We start from the raw sequence: 26,075 nt of genomic DNA, 5'->3' as shown, positions 1-26,075 counted from the left end.
GGTGGTTTGTGTTGTTGTTTCTGGTGTGGTAGATTGTGTTGTTGTTACTGCTGTGGTAGTTTGTGTTGTTGTTTCTGGTGTTGTAGTTTGCGATGTTGTTTCTGGTGTAGTCGTTTGTGTTGTTATTTCTGGTGTGGTAGATGGTGTTGTTGTTACTGGTGTGGTAGTTTGTGTTGTTGTTTCTGGTGTGGTAGATTGTGTTGTTGTTACTGCTGTGGTAGTTTGCGTTGTTGTTTCTGGTGTGGTAGATTGTGTTGTTGTTTCTGGTGTGGTAGTTTGTGTTGTTGTTACTGGTGTGGCAGTTTGTGTTGTTGTTTCTGGTGTTGTAGTTTGCGATGTTGTTTCTGGAGTGGAAGATTGTGTTGCTGTTTCTGTTGTGGTAGTTTGTATTGTTGTTTCTGGTGTGGTAGATTGTGTTGTTGTTTCTGGTGTGGTAGTTTGTGTTGTTGAATCAGGTGTGGTAGATTGTGTTGCTGTTTCTGTTGTGGTAGATTGTGTCGTAGTTTCTGGTGTTGTAGTTTGTGTTGTTGTTTCTGGTGTGGTAGTTTGCGATGTTGTTTCTGATGTGGTAGATTGTGATGTTGTTTCCGGTGTGGTAGTTTGCGATGTTGTTTCTGGTGTAGTAGTTTGTGTTGTTGTTTCTGGTGTGGTAGATGGTGTTGTTGTTACTGGTGTGGTAGTTTGTGTTGTTGTTTCTGGTGTGGTAGATTGTGTTGTTGTTACTGGTGTGGCAGTTTGTGTGGTTGTTTCTGGTGTTGTAATTTGCGATGTTGTTTCTGGTGTGGGAGTTTGTGTAGTTGTTTCTGGTGTTGTAGTTTGTGATGTTGATTCTGGTGTGCTAGATTGTGTTGTTGTTTCTGGTGTGGTAGGTTGTGTTGTTGTTTCAGGTGTGGTAGATTGTGTTGTTGTTTCTGCTGTGGTAGATTGTGTCGTAGTTTCTGGTGAAGTAGTTCGTGTTGTTGTTTCTGGTGTGGTAGTTTGCGATGTTGTTTCTGGTGTGGTAGATTGTGTTGTTGTTTCTGGTGTGGTAGATTGTGTTGTTGATTCTGGTGTGGTAGATTTTGTTGTTGTTTCTGGTGTGCTAGTTTGTGTTGTTGTTTCTGGTGTGGTAGTTTGTGATGTTGTTTCTGGTGTGGTAGTTTGCAATGTTGTTTCTGGTGTGGTAGTTTGTGTTGTTGTTTCTGGTGTGGTAGATTGTGTTGTTGTTACTGGCGTGGTAGACTGTGTTGTTACTGGTGTGGAAGTTTGTGTTGTTGTTTCTGGTGTTGTAGTTTGCGATGTTGTTTCTGGTGTAGTAGTTTGTGTTGTTGTTTCTGGTGTGGTAGATGGTGTTGTTGTTACTGGTGTGGTAGTTCGTGTTGTTGTTTCTGGTGTGGTAGATTGTGTTGTTGTTACTGGTGTGGCAGTTTGTGTTGTTGTTTCTGGTGTTGTAGTTTGTGATGTTGTTTCTGGTGTGGGAGTTTGTGTTGTTGTTTCTGGTGTTGTAGTTTGTGATGTTGTTTCTGGTGTGCTAGATTGTGTTGTTGTTTCTGGTGTGGTAGGTTGTGTTGTTGTTTCTGCTGTGGTAGATTGTGTTGTTGTTTCTGGTGTGGTAGGTTGTGTTGTTGTTTCAGGTGTGGTAGATAGTGTTGTTGTTTCTGTTGTGGTAGATTGTGTTGTTGTTTCTGGTGTGGTAGTTTGCGATGTTGTTTCTGGAGTGGTAGATTGTGTTGTTGTTTCTGGTGTGGTAGTTTGTGTTGTTGAATCAGGTGTGGTAGATTGTGTTGTTGTTTCTGTTGTGGTAGATTGTGTCGTAGTTTCTGGTGTTGTAGTTTGTGTTGTTGTTTCTGGTGTGGTAGTTTGCGATGTTGTTTCTGATGTGGTAGATTGTGATGTTGTTTCCGGTGTGGTAGTTTGCGATGTTGTTTCTGGTGTAGTAGTTTGTCTTATTGTTTCTGGTGTGGTAGATGGTGTTGTTGTTACTGGTGTGGTAGTTTGTGTTGTTGTTTCTGGTGTGGTAGATTGTGTTGTTGTTACTGGTGTGGCAGTTTGTGTGGTTGTTTCTGGTGTTGTAATTTGCGATGTTGTTTCTGGTGTGGGAGTTTGTGTAGTTGTTTCTGGTGTTGTAGTTTGTGATGTTGTTTCTGGTGTGCTAGATTGTGTTGTTGTTTCTGGTGTGGTAGGTTGTGTTGTTGTTTCAGGTGTGGTAGATTGTGTTGTTGTTTCTGCTGTGGTAGATTGTGTTGTTGTTTCTGCTGTGGTAGATTGTGTCGTAGTTTCTGGTGAAGTCGTTCGTGTTGTTGTTTCTGGTGTGGTAGTTTGCGATGTTGTTTCTGGTGTGGTAGATTGTGTTGTTGTTTCTGGTGTGGTAGATTGTGTTGTTGATTCTGGTGTGGTAGATTGTGTCGTAGTTTCTGGTGAAGTAGTTCGTGTTGTTGTTTCTGGTGTGGTAGTTTGCGATGTTGTTTCTGGTGTGGTAGATTGTGTTGTTGTTTCTGGTGTGGTAGTTTGTGTTGTTGTTTCTGGTGTTGTAGATTGTGTTGTTGTTACTGGTGTGGTAGATTGTATTGTTGTTTCTGCTGTGGTAGTTTGCGTTGTTGTTTCTGGTGTGGTAGATTGTGTTGTTGTTACTGGTGTGGCAGTTTGTGTTGTTGTTTCTGGTGTTGTAGTTTGCGATGTTGTTTCTGGTGTGGGAGTTTGTGTTGTTGTTTCTGGTGTTGTAGTTTGTGATGTTGTTTCTGGTGTGCTATATTGTGTTGTTGTTTCTGGTGTGGTAGGTTGTGTTGTTTCAGGTGTGGTAGATTGTGTTGTTGTTTCTGTTGTGGTAGATTGTGTCGTAGTTTCTGGTGAAGTAGTTTGTGTTGTTGTTTCTGGTGTGGTAGTTTGCGATGTTGTTTCTGGTGTGGTAGATTGTGTTGTTGATTCTGGTCTGGTAGATTGTGTTGTTGTTACTGGTGTGGTAGTTTGTGTTGTTGTTTCTGGTGTGGTAGTTTGTGATGTTGTTTCTGGTGTGGTAGTTTGCGATGTTGTTTCTGGTGTGGTAGTTTGTGTTGTTGTTTCTGTTGTGGTAGATTGTGTTGTTGATACTGGTGTGGTAGTTTGTGTTGTTGTTTCTGGTGTTGTAGTTTGTGATGTTGTTTCTGGTGGGGTAGTTTGTGTTGTTGTTTCTGGTGTTGTAGTTTGCGATGTTGTTTCTGGTGTGGAAGATTGTGTTGTTGTTTCTGGTGTGGTGGTTTGTGCTGTTGTTTCAGGTGTGGTAGATTGTGTTGTTGTTTCTGTTGTGGTAGATGGTGTCGTAGTTTCTGGTGAAGTAGTTTGTGTTGTTGTTTCTGGTGTTGTAGTTTCTGATGTTGTTTCTGGTGTGGTGGTTTGCGATGTTGTTTCTGATGTGGTAGGTTGTGATGTTGTTTCTGGTGTGGTTGTTTGTGATGTTGTTTCTGGTGTGGTCGATTGTGTCGTAGTTTCTGTTTTGGTAGTTGGTGATGTTGGTTCTGGTGTAATAGTTTGTGTTGTTGTTTCTAGTGTGGTAGTTTGTGTTGTGTCTGGTGTGCTAGATTGTGTTGTTGTTACTGCTGTAGTAGTTTGTGTTGTTGTTTCTGGTGTGGTAGATTGTGTTGTTGTTACTGGTGTGGCAGTTTGTGTTGTTGTTTCTGGTGTGGTAGTTTGCGATGTTGTTTCTGGTGTGGGAGTTTGTGTTGTTGTTTCTGGTGTTGTAGTTTGTGATGTTGTTTCTGGTGTGGTAGATTGTGTTGTTGTTTCTGGTGTGGTAGGTTGTGTTGTTCTTTCAGGTGTGGTAGATTGTGTTGTTGTTTCTGCTGTGATAGATTGTGTCGTAGTTTCTGTTGAAGTAGTTCGTGTTGTTTTTTCTGGTGTGGTAGTTTGTGATGTTGTTTCTGGTGTGGTAGTTTGCGATGTTGTTTCTGCAGTGGTAGTTTGCGATGTTGTTTCTGCAGTGGTAGTTTGTGTTGTTGTTTCTGGTGTGGTAGATTGTGTTGTTACTGGTGTGGTAGTTTGGGACGTTGTTTCTGGTGTGGTAGATTGTGTTGTTGTTTCTGGTGTGGTAGATTGTGTTGTTGATTCTGATGTGGTAGATTGTGTTGTTGTTGCTGGTGTGGTAGTTTGTGTTGTTGTTGCTGGTGTGGTAGTTTGTGATGTTGTTTCTGGTGTGGTAGTTTGCGATGTTGTTTCTGGTGTGGTAGTTTGTGTTGTTGTTACTGGTGTGGTAGTTTGTGTTGTTGTTACTGGTGTGGTAGTTTGTGTTGTTGTTTCTGGTGTGGTAGATTGTGTTGTTGTTACTGCTGTGGTAGTTTGCGTTGTTGTTTCTGGTGTGGTAGATTGTGTTGTTGTTACTTGTGTGGTAGTTTGTGTTGTTGTTTCTGGTGTGGTAGATTGTGTTGTTGTTACTGGTGTGGCAGTTTGCGATGTTGTTTCTGGTGTGTTAGGTTGTGTTGTTGTTTCTGGTGTGACAGTTTGTGTTGTTGTTTCTGGTGTTGTAGTTTGCGATGTTGTTTCTGGTGTGGGAGTTTGTGTAGTTGTTTCTGGTGTTGTAGTTTGTGATGTTTCTGGTGTGGTCGATTGTGTTGTTGTTTCTGGTGTGGTAGGTTGTGTTGTTCTTTCAGGTGTGGTAGATTGTGTTGTTGTTTCTGCTGTGATAGATTGTGTCGTAGTTTCTGGTGAAGTAGTTCGTGTTGTTGTTTCTGGTGTGGTAGTTTGCGATGTTGTTTCTGGTGTGGTAGTTTGTGTTGTTGTTTCTGATGTGGTAGGTTGTGTTGTTGATTCTGGTGTGGTAGATTGTGTTGTTGTTACTGGTGTTGTAGTTTGTGTTGTTGTTTCTGGTGTGGTAGTTTGTGATGTTTCTGGTGTGGTAGATTGTGTTGTTGTTTCTGGTGTGGTAGATTGTGTTGTTGATTCTGATGTGGTAGATTGTGTTGTTGTTGCTGGTGTGGTAGTTTGTGTTGTTGTTTCTGGTGTGGTAGTTTGTGATGTTGTTTCTGGTGTGGTAGTTTGCGATGTTGTTTCTGGTGTGGTAGTTTGTGTTGTTGTTTCTGTTGTGGTAGATTGTGTTGTTGATACTGGTGTGGTAGTTTGTGTTGTTGTTTCTGGTGTTGTAGTTTGTGATGTTGTTTCTGGTGGGGTAGTTTGTGTTGTTGTTTCTGGTGTTGTAGTTTGCGATGTTGTTTCTGGTGTGGAAGATTGTGTTGTTGTTTCTGGTGTGGTGGTTTGTGCTGTTGTTTCAGGTGTGGTAGATTGTGTTGTTGTTTCTGTTGTGGTAGATGGTGTCGTAGTTTCTGGTGAAGTAGTTTGTGTTGTTGTTTCTGGTGTTGTAGTTTCTGATGTTGTTTCTGGTGTGGTGGTTTGCGATGTTGTTTCTGATGTGGTAGGTTGTGATGTTGTTTCTGGTGTGGTTGTTTGTGATGTTGTTTCTGGTGTGGTCGATTGTGTCGTAGTTTCTGTTTTGGTAGTTGGTGATGTTGGTTCTGGTGTAATAGTTTGTGTTGTTGTTTCTAGTGTGGTAGTTTGTGTTGTGTCTGGTGTGCTAGATTGTGTTGTTGTTACTGCTGTAGTAGTTTGTGTTGTTGTTTCTGGTGTGGTAGATTGTGTTGTTGTTACTGGTGTGGCAGTTTGTGTTGTTGTTTCTGGTGTGGTAGTTTGCGATGTTGTTTCTGGTGTGGGAGTTTGTGTTGTTGTTTCTGGTGTTGTAGTTTGTGATGTTGTTTCTGGTGTGGTAGATTGTGTTGTTGTTTCTGGTGTGGTAGGTTGTGTTGTTCTTTCAGGTGTGGTAGATTGTGTTGTTGTTTCTGCTGTGATAGATTGTGTCGTAGTTTCTGTTGAAGTAGTTCGTGTTGTTTTTTCTGGTGTGGTAGTTTGTGATGTTGTTTCTGGTGTGCTAGTTTGCGATGTTGTTTCTGCAGTGGTAGTTTGCGATGTTGTTTCTGCAGTGGTAGTTTGTGTTGTTGTTTCTGGTGTGGTAGATTGTGTTGTTACTGGTGTGGTAGTTTGGGACGTTGTTTCTGGTGTGGTAGATTGTGTTGTTGTTTCTGGTGTGGTAGATTGTGTTGTTGATTCTGATGTGGTAGATTGTGTTGTTGTTGCTGGTGTGGTAGTTTGTGTTGTTGTTGCTGGTGTGGTAGTTTGTGATGTTGTTTCTGGTGTGGTAGTTTGCGATGTTGTTTCTGGTGTGGTAGTTTGTGTTGTTGTTACTGGTGTGGTAGTTTGTGTTGTTGTTACTGGTGTGGTAGTTTGTGTTGTTGTTTCTGGTGTGGTAGATTGTGTTGTTGTTACTGCTGTGGTAGTTTGCGTTGTTGTTTCTGGTGTGGTAGATTGTGTTGTTGTTACTTGTGTGGTAGTTTGTGTTGTTGTTTCTGGTGTGGTAGATTGTGTTGTTGTTACTGGTGTGGCAGTTTGCGATGTTGTTTCTGGTGTGTTAGGTTGTGTTGTTGTTTCTGGTGTGACAGTTTGTGTTGTTGTTTCTGGTGTTGTAGTTTGCGATGTTGTTTCTGGTGTGGGAGTTTGTGTAGTTGTTTCTGGTGTTGTAGTTTGTGATGTTTCTGGTGTGGTCGATTGTGTTGTTGTTTCTGGTGTGGTAGGTTGTGTTGTTCTTTCAGGTGTGGTAGATTGTGTTGTTGTTTCTGCTGTGATAGATTGTGTCGTAGTTTCTGGTGAAGTAGTTCGTGTTGTTGTTTCTGGTGTGGTAGTTTGCGATGTTGTTTCTGGTGTGGTAGTTTGTGTTGTTGTTTCTGATGTGGTAGGTTGTGTTGTTGATTCTGGTGTGGTAGATTGTGTTGTTGTTACTGGTGTTGTAGTTTGTGTTGTTGTTTCTGGTGTGGTAGTTTGTGATGTTTCTGGTGTGGTAGATTGTGTTGTTGTTTCTGGTGTGGTAGATTGTGTTGTTGATTCTGATGTGGTAGATTGTGTTGTTGTTGCTGGTGTGGTAGTTTGTGTTGTTGTTTCTGGTGTGGTAGTTTGTGATGTTGTTTCTGGTGTGGTAGTTTGCGATGTTGTTTCTGGTGTGGTAGTTTGTGTTGTTGTTACTGGTGTGGTAGTTTGTGTTGTTGTTTCTGGTGTGGTAGATTGTGTTGTTGTTACTGCTGTGGTAGTTTGTGTTGTTGTTTCTGGCGTGGTAGATTGTGTTGTTGTTTCTGGTGTTGTAGTTTGCGATGTTGTTTCTGGTGTTGTAGTTTGTGATGTTGTTTCTGGTGTGGTAGATTGTGTGGTTGTTTCTGGTGTGGTAGATGGTGTCGTAGTTTCTGGTGAAGTAGTTTGTGTTGTTGTTTCTGGTGTTGTAGTTTGTGATGTTGTTTCTGGTGTGGCGGTTTGCGATGTTGTTTCTGGTGGGGTAGTTTGTGTTGTTGTTTCTGGTGTTGTAGTTTGCGATGTTGTTTCTGGTGTTGTAGTTTGTGATGTTGTTTCTGGTGTGGTAGATTGTGTGGTTGTTTCTGGTGTGGTAGATGGTGTCGTAGTTTCTGGTGAAGTAGTTTGTGTTGTTGTTTCTGGTGTTGTAGTTTGTGATGTTGTTTCTGGTGTGGCGGTTTGCGATGTTGTTTCTGATGTGGTAGGTTGTGCTGTTGTTTCTGGTGTGGTTGTTTGTGATGTTGTTTCTGGTGTGGTAGATTGTGTTGTTGTTTCTGGTGTGTTGGTTTGTGCTGTTGTTTCAGGTGTGGTAGATTGTGTTGTTGTTTCTGTTGTGGTAGATGGTGTCGTAGTTTCTGGTGAAGAAGTTTGTGTTGTTGTTTCTTGTGTTGTAGTTTCTGATGTTGTTTCTGGTGTGGTGGTTTGTGATGTTGTTTCTGATGTGATAGGTTGTGATGTTGTTTCTGGTGTGGTTGTTTGTGATGTTGTTTCTGGTGTGGTCGATTGTGTCATAGTTTCTGTTGTGGTAGTTGGTGTTGTTGTTTCTGGTGTGGTAGATTGTGTTGTTGTTTCTGTTGTGGTAGATTGTGTTGTTGTTTCTGTTGTGGTAGATTGTGTTGTTGTTTCTGTTGTGGTAGATTGTGTTGTTGTTTCTGTTGTGGTAGATTGTGTCGTAGTTTCTGGTGTAGTTGTTTGCGATGTTGTTTCTGGTGTGGTAGTTTGAGTTGTTGTTTCTGCAGTGGTAGTTTGTGTTGTTTCTGGTGTTGTAGTTTGTGATGTTGTTTCTGGTGTGCTAGATTGTGTTGTTGTTTCTGATGTGGTAGTTTGCGATGTTGTTTCTGATGTGACAGGTTGTGATGTTGTTTCTGGTGTGGTTGTTTGTGATGGTTTTTCTGGTGTAGTAGATTGTGTTGTTGTTTCTGGTGTGGTTGATCGTGTCATAGTTTCTGTTGTGGCAGTTGGTGATGTTGTCTCAGGTGTAGTAGTTTGTGTTGTTGTTACTGGTGTGGTAGATTGTGTTGTTGTTTCTGGTGTGGTAGTTTGTGTTGTTGTTTCTGGTGTTGTAGTTTGTGTTGTTGTTTCTGGTGTTGTAGTTTGTGATGTTGTTTCTGGTGTGGTAGATTGTGTTGTTGTTTCTGGTGTAGTAGATTGTGTTGTTGTTTCTGGTGTGGTCGATTGTGTCGTAGTTTCTGTTGTGGTAGTTGGTGATGTTGTTTCTGGTGTAGTAGTTTGTGTTGTTGTTTCTGGTGTGGTAGATGTTGTTGTTCTTTCTGTTGTGGTAGATTGTGTCGTAGTTTCTGGTGAAGTAGTTCGTGTTGTTGTTTCTGGTGTTGTAGTTCGTGATGTTGTTTCTGGTGTGGTAGATTGTGATGTTGTTTCTGTTGTGGTAGTTTGTGTTGTTGTTTCTCGTGCGGTAGATTGTGTTGTTGTTACTGGTGTGGTAGTTTGTGTTGTTGTTTCTGGTGTCGTAGTTTGTGATGTTGTTTCTGGTGTGGTAGATTGTGTGGTTGTTTCTGGTGTGGTAGATTGTGTTGTTGTTTCTGGTGTAGTGGATTGTGTTGTTGTTTCTGGTGTGGTCGATTGTGTCGTAGTTACTGTTGTGGTAGTTGGTGATGTTGTTTCTGGTGTAGTAGTTTGTGTTGTTGTTTCTGGTGGGGTAGATTGTGTGGTTGTTACTGGTGTGGTAGATTGTGTTGTTGTTTCTGGTGTGGTAGATTGTGTTGTTGTTACTGGTGTGGTAGTTTGAGTTGTTGTTTCTGGTGTTGTTGTTTGTGATATTGTTTCTGGTGTGGTAGTTTGTGTTGTTGTGTCTGGTGTTGTAGATTGTGATGTTGTTTCTGGTGTGGTAGGTTGTGTTGTTCTTTCAGGTGTGGTAGATTGTGTTGTTCTTTCTGTTGTGGTAGATTGTGTCGTAGTTTCTGGTGAAGTAGTTCGTGTTGTTGTTTCTGGTGTTGTAGTTTGTGATCTTGTTTCTGGTGTGGTAGATTGCGATGTTGTTTCTGTTGTGGTAGTTTGTGTCATTGTTTCTCGTGCCGTAGATTGTGTTGTTGTTACTGGTGTGGTAGTTTGTGATGTTGTTTCTGGTGTGGTAGATTGTGTTGTTGTTTCAGGTGTGGTAGATTGTGTTGTTGTTTCTGTTGTGGTAGATTGTGTCGTAGTTTCTGGTGAAGTAGTTTGTGTTGTTGTTTCTGGTGTTGTAGTTTGCGATGTTGTTTCTGGTGTTGTAGTTTGTGTTGTTGTTTCTGGTGTGGTAGTTTGTGTCATTGTTTCTGGTGTGGTAAGTTGTGTTGTTGTCTCTGGTGTAGTTGTTTGTGATGTTGGTTCTGGTGTAGTAGTTTGTGTTGTTGGTTCTGGTGTGGTAGTTTGTAATATTGGTTCTGGTGTAGTAGTTTGTGATGTTGTTTCAGGTGTGGTACTTTGTGATGTTGGTTCTGGTGTAGTAGTTTGTGATGTTGTTTCTGGTGTGGTAGATTGTGTTGTTGTTTCTGGTGTGGTAGTTTGTGTTGTTTTTTCTGGTGTGGTAGTGTGTGTCCTTTGTGGTGTGGTAGATTGTGTTGATGTTTCTATTGTCGGTGCCTCTGATGTCATTTCTGGTATATTAGTTACTGTTGATGTTTCTGGTGTCATGTTCAGTGTTGTATTTACTGTTGTTTTTGCTGTGCTCCATGTTTCTGATGCCATAGTTCGCGTTGTAGACCCTGATTCTATCATTGACGATATTGTTTCCTCTGTGCTGTTTGCTGTTGTTGTTTCGGAACCTGTTGTGGAGTCAAAAATACATGTCATAACCTTCTATTTTCCTAATGCAGCTGAGCCCAAAGTAGCTTCATATTTTCACTTTGGAATTTTATGCACATTCAAACTCCTCAACCACTGTGTCCATTGCATTCGATGTGGTATCCACATTGAGGACACAACCGCCAACTTGGGGAACGTTTCAGAGAACACCTTTTGGACACACACACTAAGCAACCCCATCACCCTGTGACCGAACACTTCAGCTCCCCCTCCCACCCCGCCAAGGACATGCAAGTCCTGGGCCTCCTTCACCACCAGATTCTAGCCACCCACCACCTGGAGGAAGAACGCCTCATCTTTCGCCTTGGGATCCTCCAACCACACGGCACCAATGTTGATTGTACCAATTTCCTCATTTCCCTTCCCCGTGCCTCATCCCTGTTCCAACCTTTCAACTAGGCACCACTCTCTTGAACTTCCCTCCTGTCTATCCATCATTCCACCCACCTGCTCCACCATCCCCTCCAACTTATCATCATCACGCCTACCTTCAACTAGCTATTGCATTCCCAGCTACCATCCCCCAAGCCCCACCCCTCCTATTTATCTCTCAGCCCCCTTGGCCCATCCCTCCCCCAACATTCCTGATGAAGGGCTTATGCTGGAAACATCGATTCTCCTGCTCCTCGGATGTAACCTGACTTGCTTTGTTTTTCCAGCACCAAACCCTTTGACTCTGATCACCAGCATTTGCAGTCCTCTGTTTCTCAAAGTGAGTGTGCCTACCTGAGAGGGCTAGCAGCATAGAATAACACAATTGTACAGTGTAGAAGAGGCTCTTCGGCCCATCTAGTCTGTACTGCCAGTAGTGCACTCTACCTACACTCTTCCCTCTTTCTGCACTAGAACCGTAGTCTAGTATGACACTGCACATTGCAATGTTTGACAGAGAGCCAAATGAAATTACTTCTCTTTGGAAGAGCAATGAATTTTGTGACTATTCTGCGAACAGACAACAAAAGAAGCTAACTGTTTGAAGAATTTTTTTGTGTACAATCGCACGTAGGGTGGTTCATAAATGGAACAAATTGCCAAATGAAGAACACAGTGATAACATTTAAAAGAAATTTGGACAGGTACATAGATAGGAGTGGTTTAGAGGGATATGGACCAAACGTAGGTAAATGGGACTAGTTCAGTTTTGGAAACCTGTTCAGCATGGACATGTTGAGGCGAAAGGTCTGTATCCATGCCATGTGGCTCTATGACTACACATGCATCTAGTTTTCCTATACCACCACCCTGGTAACAATCAATTGCAGGCAATCTAGAAATCCAGCTTGTACAATACAGACGTGCAATACATCGGCCTGTATGGTGATGTGCCTGTTCGAATTCTCCCCAACCAATTGACACAGGAAGACATATCTCTCTTCAGAGTTGAGTCAGAAGTCACACAACACCAAGTTATCGTCCAACAGGTTTATTTGAAATCACAAGCTTTTGGAGCACTGCCCCTTCAGGTGAACTTCACCTGACATCACCTGACGAAGGAGCCACACTCTAAAAGTTGTGATTTCAAAGCAACCTGTTGGACCATACATAACCTGGTGTCATGTGACTTCTGACTTTGTCCACCCCAGTCCAACACCAGCACCTCCCCATCAGAACCTAGTACAAGCACAATCAGAAAATACGTTAGGAAGAAGCACAGCAGGTGGAGCAGCATCAGAAGAGAAGGAGAATCGATATTTCAGTTCGGAACCCGAGAAACTCATTATGGCAGCATCTGTGAAGAGATGAACAGTTAATATTTCAAGGCTGATGTGATTCTTCTTCAGAACTGAAATGTGTTGGAAAATTGGGAGGCTTTTTTCTACTTATGACAGAGGCAAAGAGTGTAGAGGATTGTTAATAGTGGAGAAAGAGAAAGAGGAGATTAAAAAGCGTATACATAGAGGTGTGAAGAGGATAGAATGAGTCCAAGCTACTAAGTGGGAAGTAAGCACGACACAGCTGTGAGTGATGGAGGGAAGGATATGCAAGATAAATGGAGGGCAAAAATAAGGTGGTCAATTTCTGAAGTTATTGAGTTCAGAACTGACACCTCAAGATCATTGAGTCCACCAGCAGAAACTGGGATTTTGTTCCTTGAGCTCGTGTTGCGCTTTTTCGGAACATTGCAGCAGGTCCAGGACAGAATAAGAACAAAATGTGGGTTATTGAAAGGGCAGGTCACTGGGAGGTCAGGATCATGCCTGTGGACAGAGTGAAGGTGTTCCACAAAGCAGTCACCCAGTCCCTGTTTGATCTCGCCAATATAACAGACATCACATAGTGAGCAGTGAATGCAGCAGTCTACATTGAAAGAATTGCAAATAAAATGCTGTTTTACCTGGAAAGTGTGTCTGGAGCTTTAGATCATGAGGACATGAATAAGCAAGTGTTACACCTTCTACAATTGCATGAGAAGATGCCATGAGGGAGTGAGGAAGTGTTCAGAGCGATGGTGGAGTTGTCACCTAACACACCTTCTCCTCTCTCCACTGTCAGCATTCTGCATGGAGTGTTCCCACCATGACACCTTGATCCTCTCTCTAGGGAGTCAAGCCATACAGGGGAAAGGCAGGAAAATAGAATTGAGGCCATGATCATATCCATCGTGATCGTCCTGAATGATAGAGCAGATTCAAAGATTTGAATGACCTATGGCTGGTCCTATTGATCACGCTTTGATGGAATTGATGTCCCAGAGGAAATGGGAGGAGTTATGTTCCCACGTTTACACCAAGAACATAATGTTGTCTAAGTTTATTCCTTTACCACACGTCATAACCCTCCAAGCCCTTCTCTGCCCAAATCTACATGGTGAAGTTGGCCTTTTTAATGGCTCTTTCAAAGTAAACTATTTCATAACCTGAGAAGCAGAAGCACTGAGCACAGCACTCAGGGTTTGGACAGGCTATTCAGCACAGCTGAGGCTCTCCAGTTCTATAATGATTTAGTCAACGAGTCATCAGTGAAACCTACATTAACTTAACAACCACTATCACTGCGTGATAGGGATAATGGAGCAGGAGTAGGCCATTCAGTCCTTTGAGCCTGTTTTGCCATTCAATGGGATCATAGCTGATCCATTGCCTAACTTCTAACTCATTTGGCCCATATCCCTTAATTCCATTGCATAACAAAAATTTATCTCAGATTTAGAATTAACCATTGATCTAGCATCTATTGCCATTTGTGGGGCAAAGTTCCAAATATCTACCACCTTTTGTGTGTAGAAATGCTTCCTAATATCTCTTGTGAATGATCTGGCCCTAAATCTCATCCTCTGCCCCTAATTCTAGAATTCCCCAAACTGTAGGAATAGTTTCTGTGCCCTGTCTTTTCCTGTTAATACCTGAAAGACATTGATTGGATCACCACTTAACCTTTGACTTTCTAGAGAAAACAGGCCTAATTTGAATAATTTCTCTTCCGAACTTAACCCCTAAAGTCCAGATATCATTCTTGTCAACAAATACTGTATTCCCTTAAAGGCCAATATATCCTTCCTAACGTGTGGTGCCCGGATCTGCTCACAGTACTCCAAATCGGATCTAACCAGAGTTTTTGTACAACTGCAGCATCATGTCTGCATCCTTGTACTCTAGTACTCTAGATATAAAAGTCAGCATTCTATTAGCTTTCTTGATTATGTACTGTACATGTGCATGTCATTTTAAAGATCCATTCTATTTAACTTCATACCATCTACAAGGTACCGTTATCCATCCTTTTTCAGCACAAAATCGATTAATCTCGCAATCGTTTATATCGAACTCCATCAGCAGTCAGGTTAGATATCGAAATTTTATTTGAAAGGGGTTTCTTTACCTGTTACTGTTGTGCTTGATTGTGAACTTGCAGCAGGAAACACTGGAAGAGAAAAAACACAATTTCCTTTGTCATTGATCTGTACAGCACGGAAACAGAACCTTCAGCTCAACTAGTTCATGCTGACCAAATATCCTAAGTTGATCTAGTCCCATTTGCCAGCACTTGGCCCATATCCCTCTAAACCCTTCCTATTCATGTCCCCATCCAGATGCCTTCTAAACGTTGTAATTGTACCAGCCTCCACCACTTCCTTTGGCAGCTCATTCCATACATGCACCACCCTCTGCGTAAAAAAGTTGTCCCTTGAGTCCCTTTAATATTTTTCCTCTCTCATCTTAAGCCTATGCCCTCTAATTCTAGAATCCCCACCCCAGGGAAAAGACCTTATCTCTTTACCCTCATGATGTTATAAATCTGTATAAGGTCACCTTTCATCCTCCAACACTCGAGGGAAAACAGCCCCAGCCTATTATGCCTTTTCCTGTTTTTCAAATCCTCCAATGCTGGCAACATCTTTATAAATCTTTTCTGAGCCCTTTCATGTTTCACAACATCATTCTGATAGAAGGGAAATGAGAATTGCACACAATGTTCCAAAGGTCATCTAACCAACACTCTCTACAGCCACAACATGACCTCCCAACCCCTTTACTCAATGCTTTGACCACTGAAGGAAAGCATACCAATCGCCTTCTTCAGTTTCCTATCTAGCTGTGACTCCACTTTCAAGGAGTTATGAACCTGCACTCCAAGACACAATGGGAGATTTATACGGCTAGTCAGTCAGCATCTGTGACATCTCTGCTGTTGACTTTCTGTAAGAACTGACAATTGACAACATTTTAGTCAGATTGATCAAATCATGGAGGTCAATTTTGGTTGCCAAGGCATTGACTTTATTGGAATCATGTCTTTGTTTTCCAAAGGAGAAAGTGAGGACTGCAGATGCTGGAGATCAGAATCGAGAGTGTGGCACTGGAAAAGCACAGCAGGTCAACATCCAACGCGCCGAAACATTGATCCTCCTGCTCCTCGGATGCTGCCTGACCTGCTGCGCTTTTCCAGCGCCACACTCTTGATTTTGTTTGGCAAAGAGCGAGTTGCATTCAGTTGTTTGGAGTGTTTGTCTCTTTGAGACTGAATGTCATTTTACACCATGACTTAGCAAGCTCACCTCATTAGCTATCTACCCCATTGCTCCCATTTGACTCTAGTCCCATTTTACCATTCCTACCAGCTCATCACTACCAAGATATGCCAATCCACACAGGTAGAACCTGTTTGGGACACACTGGATGACAATTGCCCATTTACAGCTGGGCTAATGCCATAAGGGACAGAGCAAGGTCCTTAATGGTCACTAATTGGCCACTCAAAGGTGTGCACTGATGATAGAAAGGTTCACCAAGTACTGTTGTGTCCAGAAATTATTTCCAGTGGAGGTGGTGGGGTGAAGTTAACCAACTCCCTTCCTCATGGAGTTTCCCTTACCACCTCCAAACTCTCCACCTCTATGGTGTCACATGTTTTAGAGCAAACCTTTCTTCAGAACTGGGAGAAGTTACAAATGCAAAAGGTCTTGAGCAAGTGTGATGTGGAGATGCTGGTGTTGGATTGGGGTGGACAAAGTTAAAAATAACACAACACCAGGTTACAGTCCAACAGGTTTAGTTGGAAGTACAGGTTTTGGAGCACTGTTCCTTCATTGGGTAGCTAGTGTTACATAGGAGCAGTGCTCCGAAAGTCAGTGCTTCCAAATAAACCTGTTGGATTATCACCTGGTGTTATGTGATTTTTAACTTTGAGCAAGTATGAAGGGGCATTGGGTGCAGTAAAGGACACAAAGAGAAGATCTGTGATAGGATATAGCCCAAGAGTGATCAAATGGCAGATAATGCATGGCCAACAGGAATTGGTATTGGGGTAAGCAGAGTAAGAAGATGTGTCTTGAAGACTTGCAGTGGCAGGATCTTGAATAGCTTCCATCGGAAAGCAATAGAAATAAATGAATGAAAGAAAATCATTAAACCAGCAAAAGACATGAATCAAAATAGGAGCAGAGATTATGAACGAAATTATTGAACTCGCTATTTATGCAAAAGGCTAAAACATATTTATGGGCGGCACAGTGGCACAGTGGTTAGCACTGCTGTCTCACAGTGCCAGAGACCTGGGTTCAATTCCCACCTCAGGCAACTGTCTGTGTGGAGTTTGCACATTGTCCCCGTGTCTGCATGGGTTTCCTCCAGGTGGTCCAGTTTCCTCCCACTGTCCAAAGGTGCGCAGGTTAGGTGAATTGGCCATGCTAAATTGCCCATAGTGTTAGGTGAGGAATGGGTCTGGGTGGGTTACTCTTCGGAGGATTGGTGTGGACTTGTTGGGCCGAAGGGCCTGTTTCTACACTGTAGGGAATTTAATCTAATCTAAATATTGTGACAATGCTATGGCAATAAGCGATGTATTTTGTCGTGATTTTTTTTCTGAATACAGGCTTTGAGCCATAGGTGAAAAGTTGCCTCTTGCAAGCCAATAAAACTAACAGCTTGTGGGGCCTTGGATTTTTTTAAATTTAGAACAATAGAAGCAGCCAGAATGGGTGGTGTCAGATTCCCACAGACCCAGGGCTTTATTTAGCTCTCCGTAGTTTGTTGGGTTTTGAAATTGGTTGTGAAAGCTGCCACACCCCTCTGTCTACAAGAATTTTATCTTGCTGTTCTTTCCTCCTGGATTGGAGAAACATCGCGTGTGAGACAAGCTATTTTACTGAATTTGCCTTTGCAAAAGGGTGTGTTTATATATTGAAACAGTTGTTGTTTAATAGTTAGATAATCTGTTATTCTGTTAAGCTTTTCAATAGAGATAAAGCTTTACATTTTGCTTAAAGCCGAGTAGAATAATCAATCGAATTATATCTAGGACACAGCACTTTACTGTTGCCTTTAAATAAGATAAAAGTGAGGGTCTAGGCTGTCCCCTTGCTACATTTGAAGGCTGTCTGGTCTGGTCCTTATCTGAACACAATCAATAGATTGTTCTTCTTCTTGTTCTTGAAGCTTTATTAGAATCCACAGAAGATCAAGGACAGAGAGGTCAGTGTGAGAAAAATGTGAGAAATTGAAATGACGCACAAATGGAGGCTTGCACACCAAGTGGTTGTCTTCCATAAGCTGTCCCAGACTGTATCTTGTATCCTCTGTCTAAGGGAACTACATCCTTCGCATCGATTGCGGTAAACCTAGTGAAAAGGTATACAAGCCCAGTCAATGGTTGCTTGACTTGAAAAGACTGTTTGAGGCCTTAGGTGATGAGGAGGGAAAAGGTAAAAGGAAAGGTGCTTTATCTCCTGGGCTTGCTTGCAAAAGTGCCATTAGGAAGAGAGCATATTACAGGTGACTATGAATGGACCAAGCTAGCAGAAGACAGAAAGGGGGAGGGTAAAATACCCAGGGCAATGCCTTTTATTTTGGAAAACATGAATGAAACATTGAAAAGAAAATCCTTAGAAATGGCTCTGTTGTAACTGATATACTTCAGAAGCAGGGTGCAGTATTCTACAAGAAAGGAGAACGGAACAACAAACTGAAGATCCTGTTCAGACATGTCATGACACAGTTCTGGAGCAGACAGAATTTGAAATCTGACATTTAGTTGAGGTTCTACTTTGAATTAGAGTCATCTAGTGGACATTCCTTGTACTGTATTCAGATGTTTAACTTCAGGAGCAGGTTTTAGAAAGAAACCCTTCTGACTGAGAGGCACCAGCGTCATACCAGCTACAGCAGACTGACAAAACAAGTTTGGGCTCATATCTTTATAAGTGTACAATGAATGAGAAAGCTGGAACAATCTATCAAGCCTGAGCGTTTTTTTTATGAGATCCCATTTTTCATTTGTTGGTCTCCCTCTCAACATCAGAAGTATTCGGGTTTTAGTCAGGTTAACCTGACAGGGGGTGGGGGCTCAGGGTGGGTAGCAAGGTTGAGACAGAGCCCACGCAGATACGGGGACAATCTACAAACTCAAGTCAGACAGGGAAATTGAACTGATGCTGTGAGATACACCCTATTGTATGTTTATACTGTTATACAAGCAGGCACAAAGTACACTGGCTGCAATAAATCATATTAATTCAGATAACCCTTTTTCAGTATAGCTTTTCCAAAATTACTTCTCATATGAATAACACCCTCTTAACTGTTCGAGTTCCGAAATGCTCTTAATATACAATAAAAATATATTGTACATCGAATCCATTGTATCTATTGAGTACCTGATAAATGTTTTGGGGTTTGTCAAAACAATTTCAGGCATTGCACCAGGAAAGTTGAAAATGTCTTAACAGCATTGTATAGCATGGTGGCTCAGTGCTGCCTCACAGCACCAGGGACCCAGGTTGAATTCCACGCTTGGGCGACTGTCTGTGTGGAGTTTGCAGGGAAGTGCAGGCTAAGTGAGTTACCAACGGGTTACAGGGATAGGGTGAGTCTGGGTGAGATGCCCTTTGGAAGGTCGGTGTAGACTGGGTAGGCCAAATGGCCTGCTTCCATACTTCAGGGGTTGTATGAGTTTGAATGGATGCTGAAGTCAGCCATTCTGTTGTTGATACCCACTCTGCCAGTCAATAGGATCATGGCTGACTCAGTACAGCTACTTCACCTTTCCATAATTCCTCAATCTCCATTGGTTCCCATGGTATCTGAGCAACTATGAAAGTTGGAACACTGCCATCACTGATTACAGCTCCAGATTACAACAGCAAAAGGCTGAGGGTGTTTTCCCTGAAGCGACGGAGGCTGAGGAGTGACCATCTAGAGGTTTATAAAGTCATGAGGGGCATGGATAGGTGAATTAGCAAGGCGTTTTCCCTGGGGTGGGGGAGTTCTGAACTAGAAGGCATAGGTTTAATTGAGAGCGGAAAGATATAAAAGGGATCTATTGGGCAACATTTTCACGCAGAGGGTAGTGCTTGTATGAAATGAACTGCCGGATGAAGTTTTAAAGGCTGGTACAATTACAATATTTAAAAGGCATCTGGATGGGTATATGAATAGGAAGAGTTTAGAGGGGTATGGGAAAATGGGACTAGATTAATTTGGGATATCTGGTCGGCCAGAGTTGGACTAAATGGGCTGTACTGAAGGGTCTGTTTCAGTGCTTTACATCTCAATGATTCTATGACCCTATGACTTTATGCATGTAAGCAGAAACTTGGGCATGTTGATAGAATGGCCAGTGAGGTTCTGACTGGTGCCAACCGTGTGGACTTCGATCCCCATTCTAATGGAGTGATTTGAAACCTGTAAATTATTTACATCTCATACTGATGATTTAACGTTGGGGACCAAGTGTAGTGCATCATCGTAGATGGCACTGAGATGAGTGGTAGAGCAAAGTGTACAGAGGACACTGAAAGACTGCAGAGGGATATATATAGTTTAGGTGAGTGGGCAAGGATCTGGCAGATGGAGTACAAAGTTGTTAAATGTGAGGTCATCCATTTTGGTAGGAATAACAACAAACTGAACTATTATTTAAATGATAAAAAAATTGCAGCATGCTGCTCTGCAGAGGGACCTGGGTGTCCTTTGTAAGAATCACAAAAATTGGTTTGCAGGTGCAGCAGGTAATTAAGAAGGCAAATGAATATTATCCTTCATTGTGAGAGGGATGGAGTTTAAAAATAGGGAGGTTATGCTGCAGCTGTATATGGTGTTAGTGAGGCCACACCAGGAATATAGTATACACTTTTGGTCTCCTTACTTGAGAAAGCTTGGACTGGAAGGCTGCAGAGGAGGATCACTAGGCTTATTCCAGAGTTGAGAGGGTTGGGTTATGAGGAGAGACTGAGTAGACTGGGATTATATTCATTGGAATTTAGAAGAATGAGAGGGAATCTTATGTAAACATTTCAAATTATGAAGGGAATAGATAAGGCAGAAGCAGGCAGGTTAAGCTAGAACTGTTGAATTGAATTGAATTTGTTGTCACATGTACTGAGGCACAGTGAAAAGCTTTGCCTTGCAAGCAATAGAACATAGAACATAGAACATAGAAAAATACAGTGCAGTACAATCCCTTTGGCCCTCGATGTTGCGCCGATCCAAGCCCACCTAACCTACACTAGCCACTATCCTCCATACAAGGAGATCACAGAGTTAAGTAGCATAGATCGTTAAAAAATAGGTAAAAACAAAAACACAGGTACAGGCAAATGTTAAGAGTTTGTGAGTCCATTCAGTTTTCTAACAACAGTTGGGTAGAAACTGTTACAAAACCAGCTGGTGCATGTGTTCAGGCTTCTGTACCTTCTCTCTGATGGTAGAGGTTGTAGAAAAACATTGCCAGGGTGGGATGGATCTTTGAGAATGCTGGAGGCCTTTACTTGACAGCGGGCCTGGTAGATGGATTCTATAAATGGGAGGTTGGCCATTATGATTGCCTGGGCCGAGTTGACCACTCTCTGTAACCATCTCCGATCTTTAATGGTACAGTTGAGAACTAGGGGGAAATGTATGGGAGTAGCTTTCAGACGGAGTTGAAGAGAAACGTCTTCACCCCAAGGGTTGTGAATCTGAGGAATTCTCTGCCCAGTGAAACAGTTGAGGCTACCACATTGAATGTCTTTTTAAGACATAGATAGATAGATTTTTAAACAGTAAGAGAGTTAAGGGTTAATGTGGGCAGGCGGGTAGGTGGAGCTGAGTCCTACAAAAAGACCAGCCATGATCTTATTGAATGGCAGAGCAGACTCAACAGGGCCAGATGGCTGACTCCTGCTCCTATTCCTTACGTTCTGATGTTCTTCCCTCTGGCAATACCCATGGCTGAGATCAAATAGAAAAATAAAGAACTGCAGATGGTGGGAATCAGAAACAAAAACAGAAATTGCTGAAAAAACCCAACAAGTCTGGCAGCATCTGTGGAGAGAAATCAGAGTTAACATTTCAGACCCAGTGTCCCTTGCTCAGAATTCTTCCTGCAACATATGGTTTTGTTTCTGAGGTCAAGTAGCATAGAACTAGAGGAAAAAGTATAAATATCCATCAATCTCCAAATTAAATAGCTCAATGTCTGAGTATCTACAGCTCTCTACAGGGTAGGGAATTCCAAATGTTAAGAGTGTGGTGCTGGAAAAGCACAGCTGGTCAGGCAGTGTCCGAGGAGCAGGAGAATCAACATTTCAGGCAAAAGCCCTTCATCAGGAATGAGGCTGTGAACCAAGGGGGTGGAGAGATAAATGAGAGGGGATGGGACTGGGGGGCAAGGTAGCTGAGAGTATGATAGGTATGTGGAGGAGGGGTGACGCTGATAGGTCGGAGAGGAGTGTAGTGGATAGGTGAGAAGGAAGGTGGAACAGGTAGGACAGGTCATGAGGATGATGCCATGTTGGAGGGTTGGAGCTAGGATAAGGTAGGGGGAGGGGAAATGAGGAAACTAGAGAAATCTTCATTAATCCCATGTGGTTGAATGAGGCATTCTTCCTCCAAGTATCTGGTGGTGAGGGTGTAGCGATGGAGGTGGCCCAGGACCTGCATGTCCTTGGCTGAGTGGGAGGGGGAGTTGAAGTGTTCAGCCATGGGGCGATGTGATTGGTTGGTGCGGGTGGCCCAGAGGTGTTCTCTGAAGTGTTCTGTGAGTAGGTGTCCTGTCTCCCCGATGTAGGGGAGACAGCATTGGGAACATCAGATACAGTAAATGACATTTGTGGAAGTGCAGGTAAAACTCTGATAGATGCTGAAGGCTCCTTTGGGGCCTTGGACAGAGGAGAGGGGGAAGGTGTGGGCACAGGTTTTGCAATTCCATCAATGGCAGGGGAGGGGAGGGTGGGAAGGTGGGGAGCGTGGACCTGACAAGAGAGTAGCGGAGAGAATGGTCTTTATAGAAAATGGATAGGGGAGGGGAAGAAAATATAGCTCTGGTGGTGGGATCCATTTAGCAGGTGGCAGAAATGGTGGAGGATGATGCGACGTATATGGAGGTTGGTGGGGTAGAAGGTGAGGACCGGGCAGTTCTGCCATTGTTGCGATTGGATGGCTGGGGTTCGCGGTTAGAGGTGTGTGAAGTGGATGAGATGCACTGGAGGGCATCATCAACCATGTGGGAGGGGAAATTGAGGTCTTTGAAGATGGAGGCCATCTGGTGCGTTCTGTGGAGGAACTGGTTCTCCTGGGAGGACATGCGGCAGAGGTGAAGGAGTTGTGAATAAGGGATAGTGGTTTTATAGAGGACAGGGTGGAAGGAGGTATAGTCCAGGTAGCTGTGGGAGTCAGTGGGTTTTAGAAGATGTCAGTGTTGAGCTGGCCACTGTTGATGGAGATGGAGAGGTCCAAGAAGGGGAGGGAGGTGGTCCAGGTGAACTTAAGGTCGGGATGAAATGTGTTGGCAAACTTGATGAACTGTTCAACCTCCTTGTGGGAGCGTGAGGTGGCGTCAATACAGTGATTGATGTTGCAGAGGAAAAGAGGAATGGGGCCGGTATAACTACGCAAGATGGACTGTTCCACATAGCCGCCAAAGAGGCAGACATAGCTTGGGCCTATGCGGATGCCCATGGCTAACCCTTTGGTTTGGAGGAAGTGGGAGAATTCAAAAGAGAAATTATTGAGGGTGAGGACCAGTTCAGCCAAACGAATGAGTGTCAGTGGAAGGGTACTGTTGGGGATGTTGGGAGAGGAAGAAATGGATGGCTTGGAGGCCTTCATCATGGTGGATAGATGTGTATAGAAACTGGATGTCCATGGTGAAGGTGAGGCGTTGGGGGCCAGGAAAACAAAAGTCTTGGAGGAGGTAGAGGGCGTGGTTGTTGTCCTGAACATATGTGAGGAGTTCCTGGACGTGGGAGGATACGACAGCATCAAGGTATGTGGAGATGAGTTTGGTGAGGCAGGAGCAGGCCGAGACGATGGGTCGGCCAGGGCAGTCAGGTTTGTGAATCTTAGGTTGGAGGTTGAATGGAATGATGCAGGGTTCCCAAACCATGAGGTTGGAATCTGTGGTTGGGAGTTCCCCTGAGGTGATAAGGTTGTGTATGGTCTGGGAGATGATGGAATTCCAAATGTTTACAATCCTTTGAATGAAGAAATTTCTCCTCATCTCAGTCGCAAGTGAAGTAACCCTTTATGTTGAGACAATGATTCCATGTTCAGGATTGCAGCTTTGTCTGCATCTATTGTGTCAAACGCTCTTTGAATCTTAAAGGTGCGAACAAGATCAACTCTTCTAAACTCTGAATCACATAATCTAATAGTCACATCAATTGCACCTTACGGGCAATACTCTCACCTTTCTTTTTCCACTTAATTAAAATATTTCTGAATTTTGCAAGTTTACAAGATCACTCCCATCGCGCTCACTTAACTTTCTCCAATTCTGTCAATAACAATCTGTATTCTTTGCAATACTCTAACTATATTTAGCCCTGTAAAAATTCAACAGCAGTTCCATTCTTCTGAGTCTATGTTCTTTTAAATGGTTCCTCCACCTGCTCTCTCAGCATTATTAAACAGCTTGTCTTCACTATTCAGGGCTCTGTTCCTGTATTCAGTCAAAGATTTTTAGCACAGAATCCCCCCCCACCCTCCGTTCCCCACACACACCCCACCCCCAACCCCTCCACTGTTCTTTTTTCCAATATTTTTAATTCCACTGCAAGCAATATCAGCTAATTACCTCATTGGGCCAGAGCAAACCCTTTCAAACTATATTAAGATAGATAGACCAAATGTTTTCTTATTTTAAAGGTCAGTGTAGAGTGTTGTCTTCCAGATGCAACTCAATTGGTTAAAATACCAGGCTTGAAACAAAACACACTTTATTTGTACACTATAATCAAAATACAGACAAAAATAAAAATTATAGAAAGGATTTGGCTTAACTGTAACTATCGAAATGCTTCACAAAATAATATCTATGTTACCTACAACCAATTAACTGTTCCAATATAGTAACACCCCATTAATACGCCCTTGGCAAAGGTAAATTCAGTAAAATACATTGTCTCACATGCAGTTCTAGCAGAAGAAGAGAACCCCAGCTTTTAGCTGTAACAGAGAGGGGAATAAGAGATTCCACATGCAGCTTCAAGATTCCCCAGCAACTGCAGAAAATAAAAACTAAACATCCTGGTTCTGTTGGGAGTTTGAAGCCCCATCCATTCAGGGATGCTTCTATTGCTCCAACTTTCAACAAAACCCGAAGTCCTTGCAAGTTGTTTACTTTATTGGCTTTGAACAGACTTGGTACCTCTGTCTCAACCTTTCTTCATATAAAAACAAGACCAGACAAAATGTACCTCTGAATGCCAACAGTGTCATCAAGATGGCCAAGGCTCAGTTATGAGCACCTCTGAGTCAGGAGCTTATAAGTTGAAGTGTCACTGCAGATAACTTGGGGGATTGTCCTCATAGTGAACAGATGGCAGGTTTGGGAACATGTGAGGAGAGAAATTAAGAAATTGAGGGTGGATTGGGATCCCAGGATCTTCCCACTGTCTTCCACAGATGGACTGGGGTTGAAGATCACTGAGGACCCCCATTTGGTCTGCAGGGTAACTTAACAATGTAATTTTTAAAAAAGCAAATCAAGAAATGTTTTATTCTTCAACAAGAAAAGCAAAGAACTATGGATGCTGCAAATTGGAAACACTCAGCAAAAAAACTCTCTGAACACAGGTCATTGCACCTGAAACATTAGCTCGGCTTTCTCTCCACAGATACTGCCAGGCTTTCAGAGTTCTTCTGGCAATTTCTGTGAGAGTTTTACGTTTGGTTTCAGATTACCCTGCTAGGTCGTTAGATCCCCAACACTTGACTTGATTTGATTTGATTTATTATTGTCACATACACTAAGAATATAGTGTTACAGCTGCAGAGAAGGTGCAGAATATATAAGGGGTTCATTGATAAGTATGGTGACAGCAGCAAAGAAGCTGTTCTTGAATCTGTTGGTACGTATTTTCAAACTTTTGTATCTTCTGCCCGAAGTAAGAGGGTGGAAGAGTGCAAAATCAGGGTGAGATGGATCATGAGGGTCACAACGGCTGTGTACAGTGGGTAGAGTTACTTCAGTGAAACAGATGAACTGCGAGGACAGCGTCATCCACCGCCCGGTGAGAGGTGTCATTCAGTGAATGCTATCACTGCTGTGCAGTCATAGAGTCATCATGTCATATAGCACGGAAACAGACCCTACAATCCAACTTCTCTGCACCAACCAGATATCCTAAACTGACATAGTCCATTTACCAGCATTTGGCCCATGTCCCTCTATATCCTTCTTATTCATGTACCCATCCAGATGTCTTTTAAATGTTGTCTTTGTACCCACTTCCACCACTTCCTCTGGCTGCTCATTCCATACATGCACTACCCTCTGCGTGAAAAAGTTGACCTCAGGTTGACTCTTTTAAATCTTTCCCTTCTCGCCTTAAATATATGCTATCTAGTTTTGGATTCCCTTATCCTGGGAAAATGACCCTATCCACGCCCCTCATGATTTTATTAACCTTGAGAAGGTCACCCCTCAGCCTCTGATGCTCCAGGGAAAACAGCCCCAGCCTATTCAACCTTTCCCTATAGCTTAAACCCTCCAACCCTGAGAACATCCTTGTAAATTTTTTCTGAAATCTTTCAAGTTTAACAACATCTTTTCTATAGCAAGGAGACCAAAATTGAATGCAATATTCCAAAAGTGGCCATATCAATGAGCTGTGCAGCCACAACATGATGTCTCAACTCTTTTACTCAGTGTTCTGACCAATGAAGGCAAACATGCCAAATGGCTTCTTCACTATCCTGTCCACCTGCGACTCCACTTTCAAGGAACTATACACTTACACCTCGACGTCTCTTTGTTCAGCAACTCTCCCCCGAACCCTAACCTTTACTGTGTAAGTCCTGTCCAGGTTTGTGTTACCAAAATGCAGCTCTTCACATTCATCTGAATCAAATTCCATTGCCCCATCTCTGTCCATTGACCCATCTGATCAAAGTTACCAATCACTCGAAAGGCATGTCATTGTTTTGAACTTTACCCAGCTGCTACTGTCAGTGACGATCTTGTTTTTACTTGTAACCCTCATCAGAGCTGCAAGGCTGAGCTACATTCACTTCTCCAACACCATGGTT

General features: G+C 42.7%; 1 protein-coding gene across 1 annotated transcript in view; it reads right to left on the bottom strand.

The window, feature by feature from the left end:
* Window positions 1–26,075, bottom strand: part of LOC132820625 (mucin-2-like) — a 99,405-nt gene that overhangs the window by 17,126 nt on the left and 56,204 nt on the right. Inside the window, exons 2-6 of the mRNA XM_060832826.1 lie at window positions 9,937–10,088; window positions 2,512–2,609; window positions 1,192–1,293; window positions 475–624; window positions 292–344 (exon numbers count right to left, since the gene is read on the bottom strand). Coding sequence (XP_060688809.1) covers window positions 292–344; window positions 475–624; window positions 1,192–1,293; window positions 2,512–2,609; window positions 9,937–10,088 — 555 coding nt within the window. The remainder of the gene's footprint in view (window positions 1–291; window positions 345–474; window positions 625–1,191; window positions 1,294–2,511; window positions 2,610–9,936; window positions 10,089–26,075) is intronic.

This window comes from Hemiscyllium ocellatum, chromosome 12, assembly GCF_020745735.1.
Source record: "Hemiscyllium ocellatum isolate sHemOce1 chromosome 12, sHemOce1.pat.X.cur, whole genome shotgun sequence".
Lineage (NCBI taxonomy): Eukaryota > Metazoa > Chordata > Chondrichthyes > Orectolobiformes > Hemiscylliidae > Hemiscyllium > Hemiscyllium ocellatum.
This window is presented reverse-complemented; position numbering and strand designations above follow the sequence as displayed.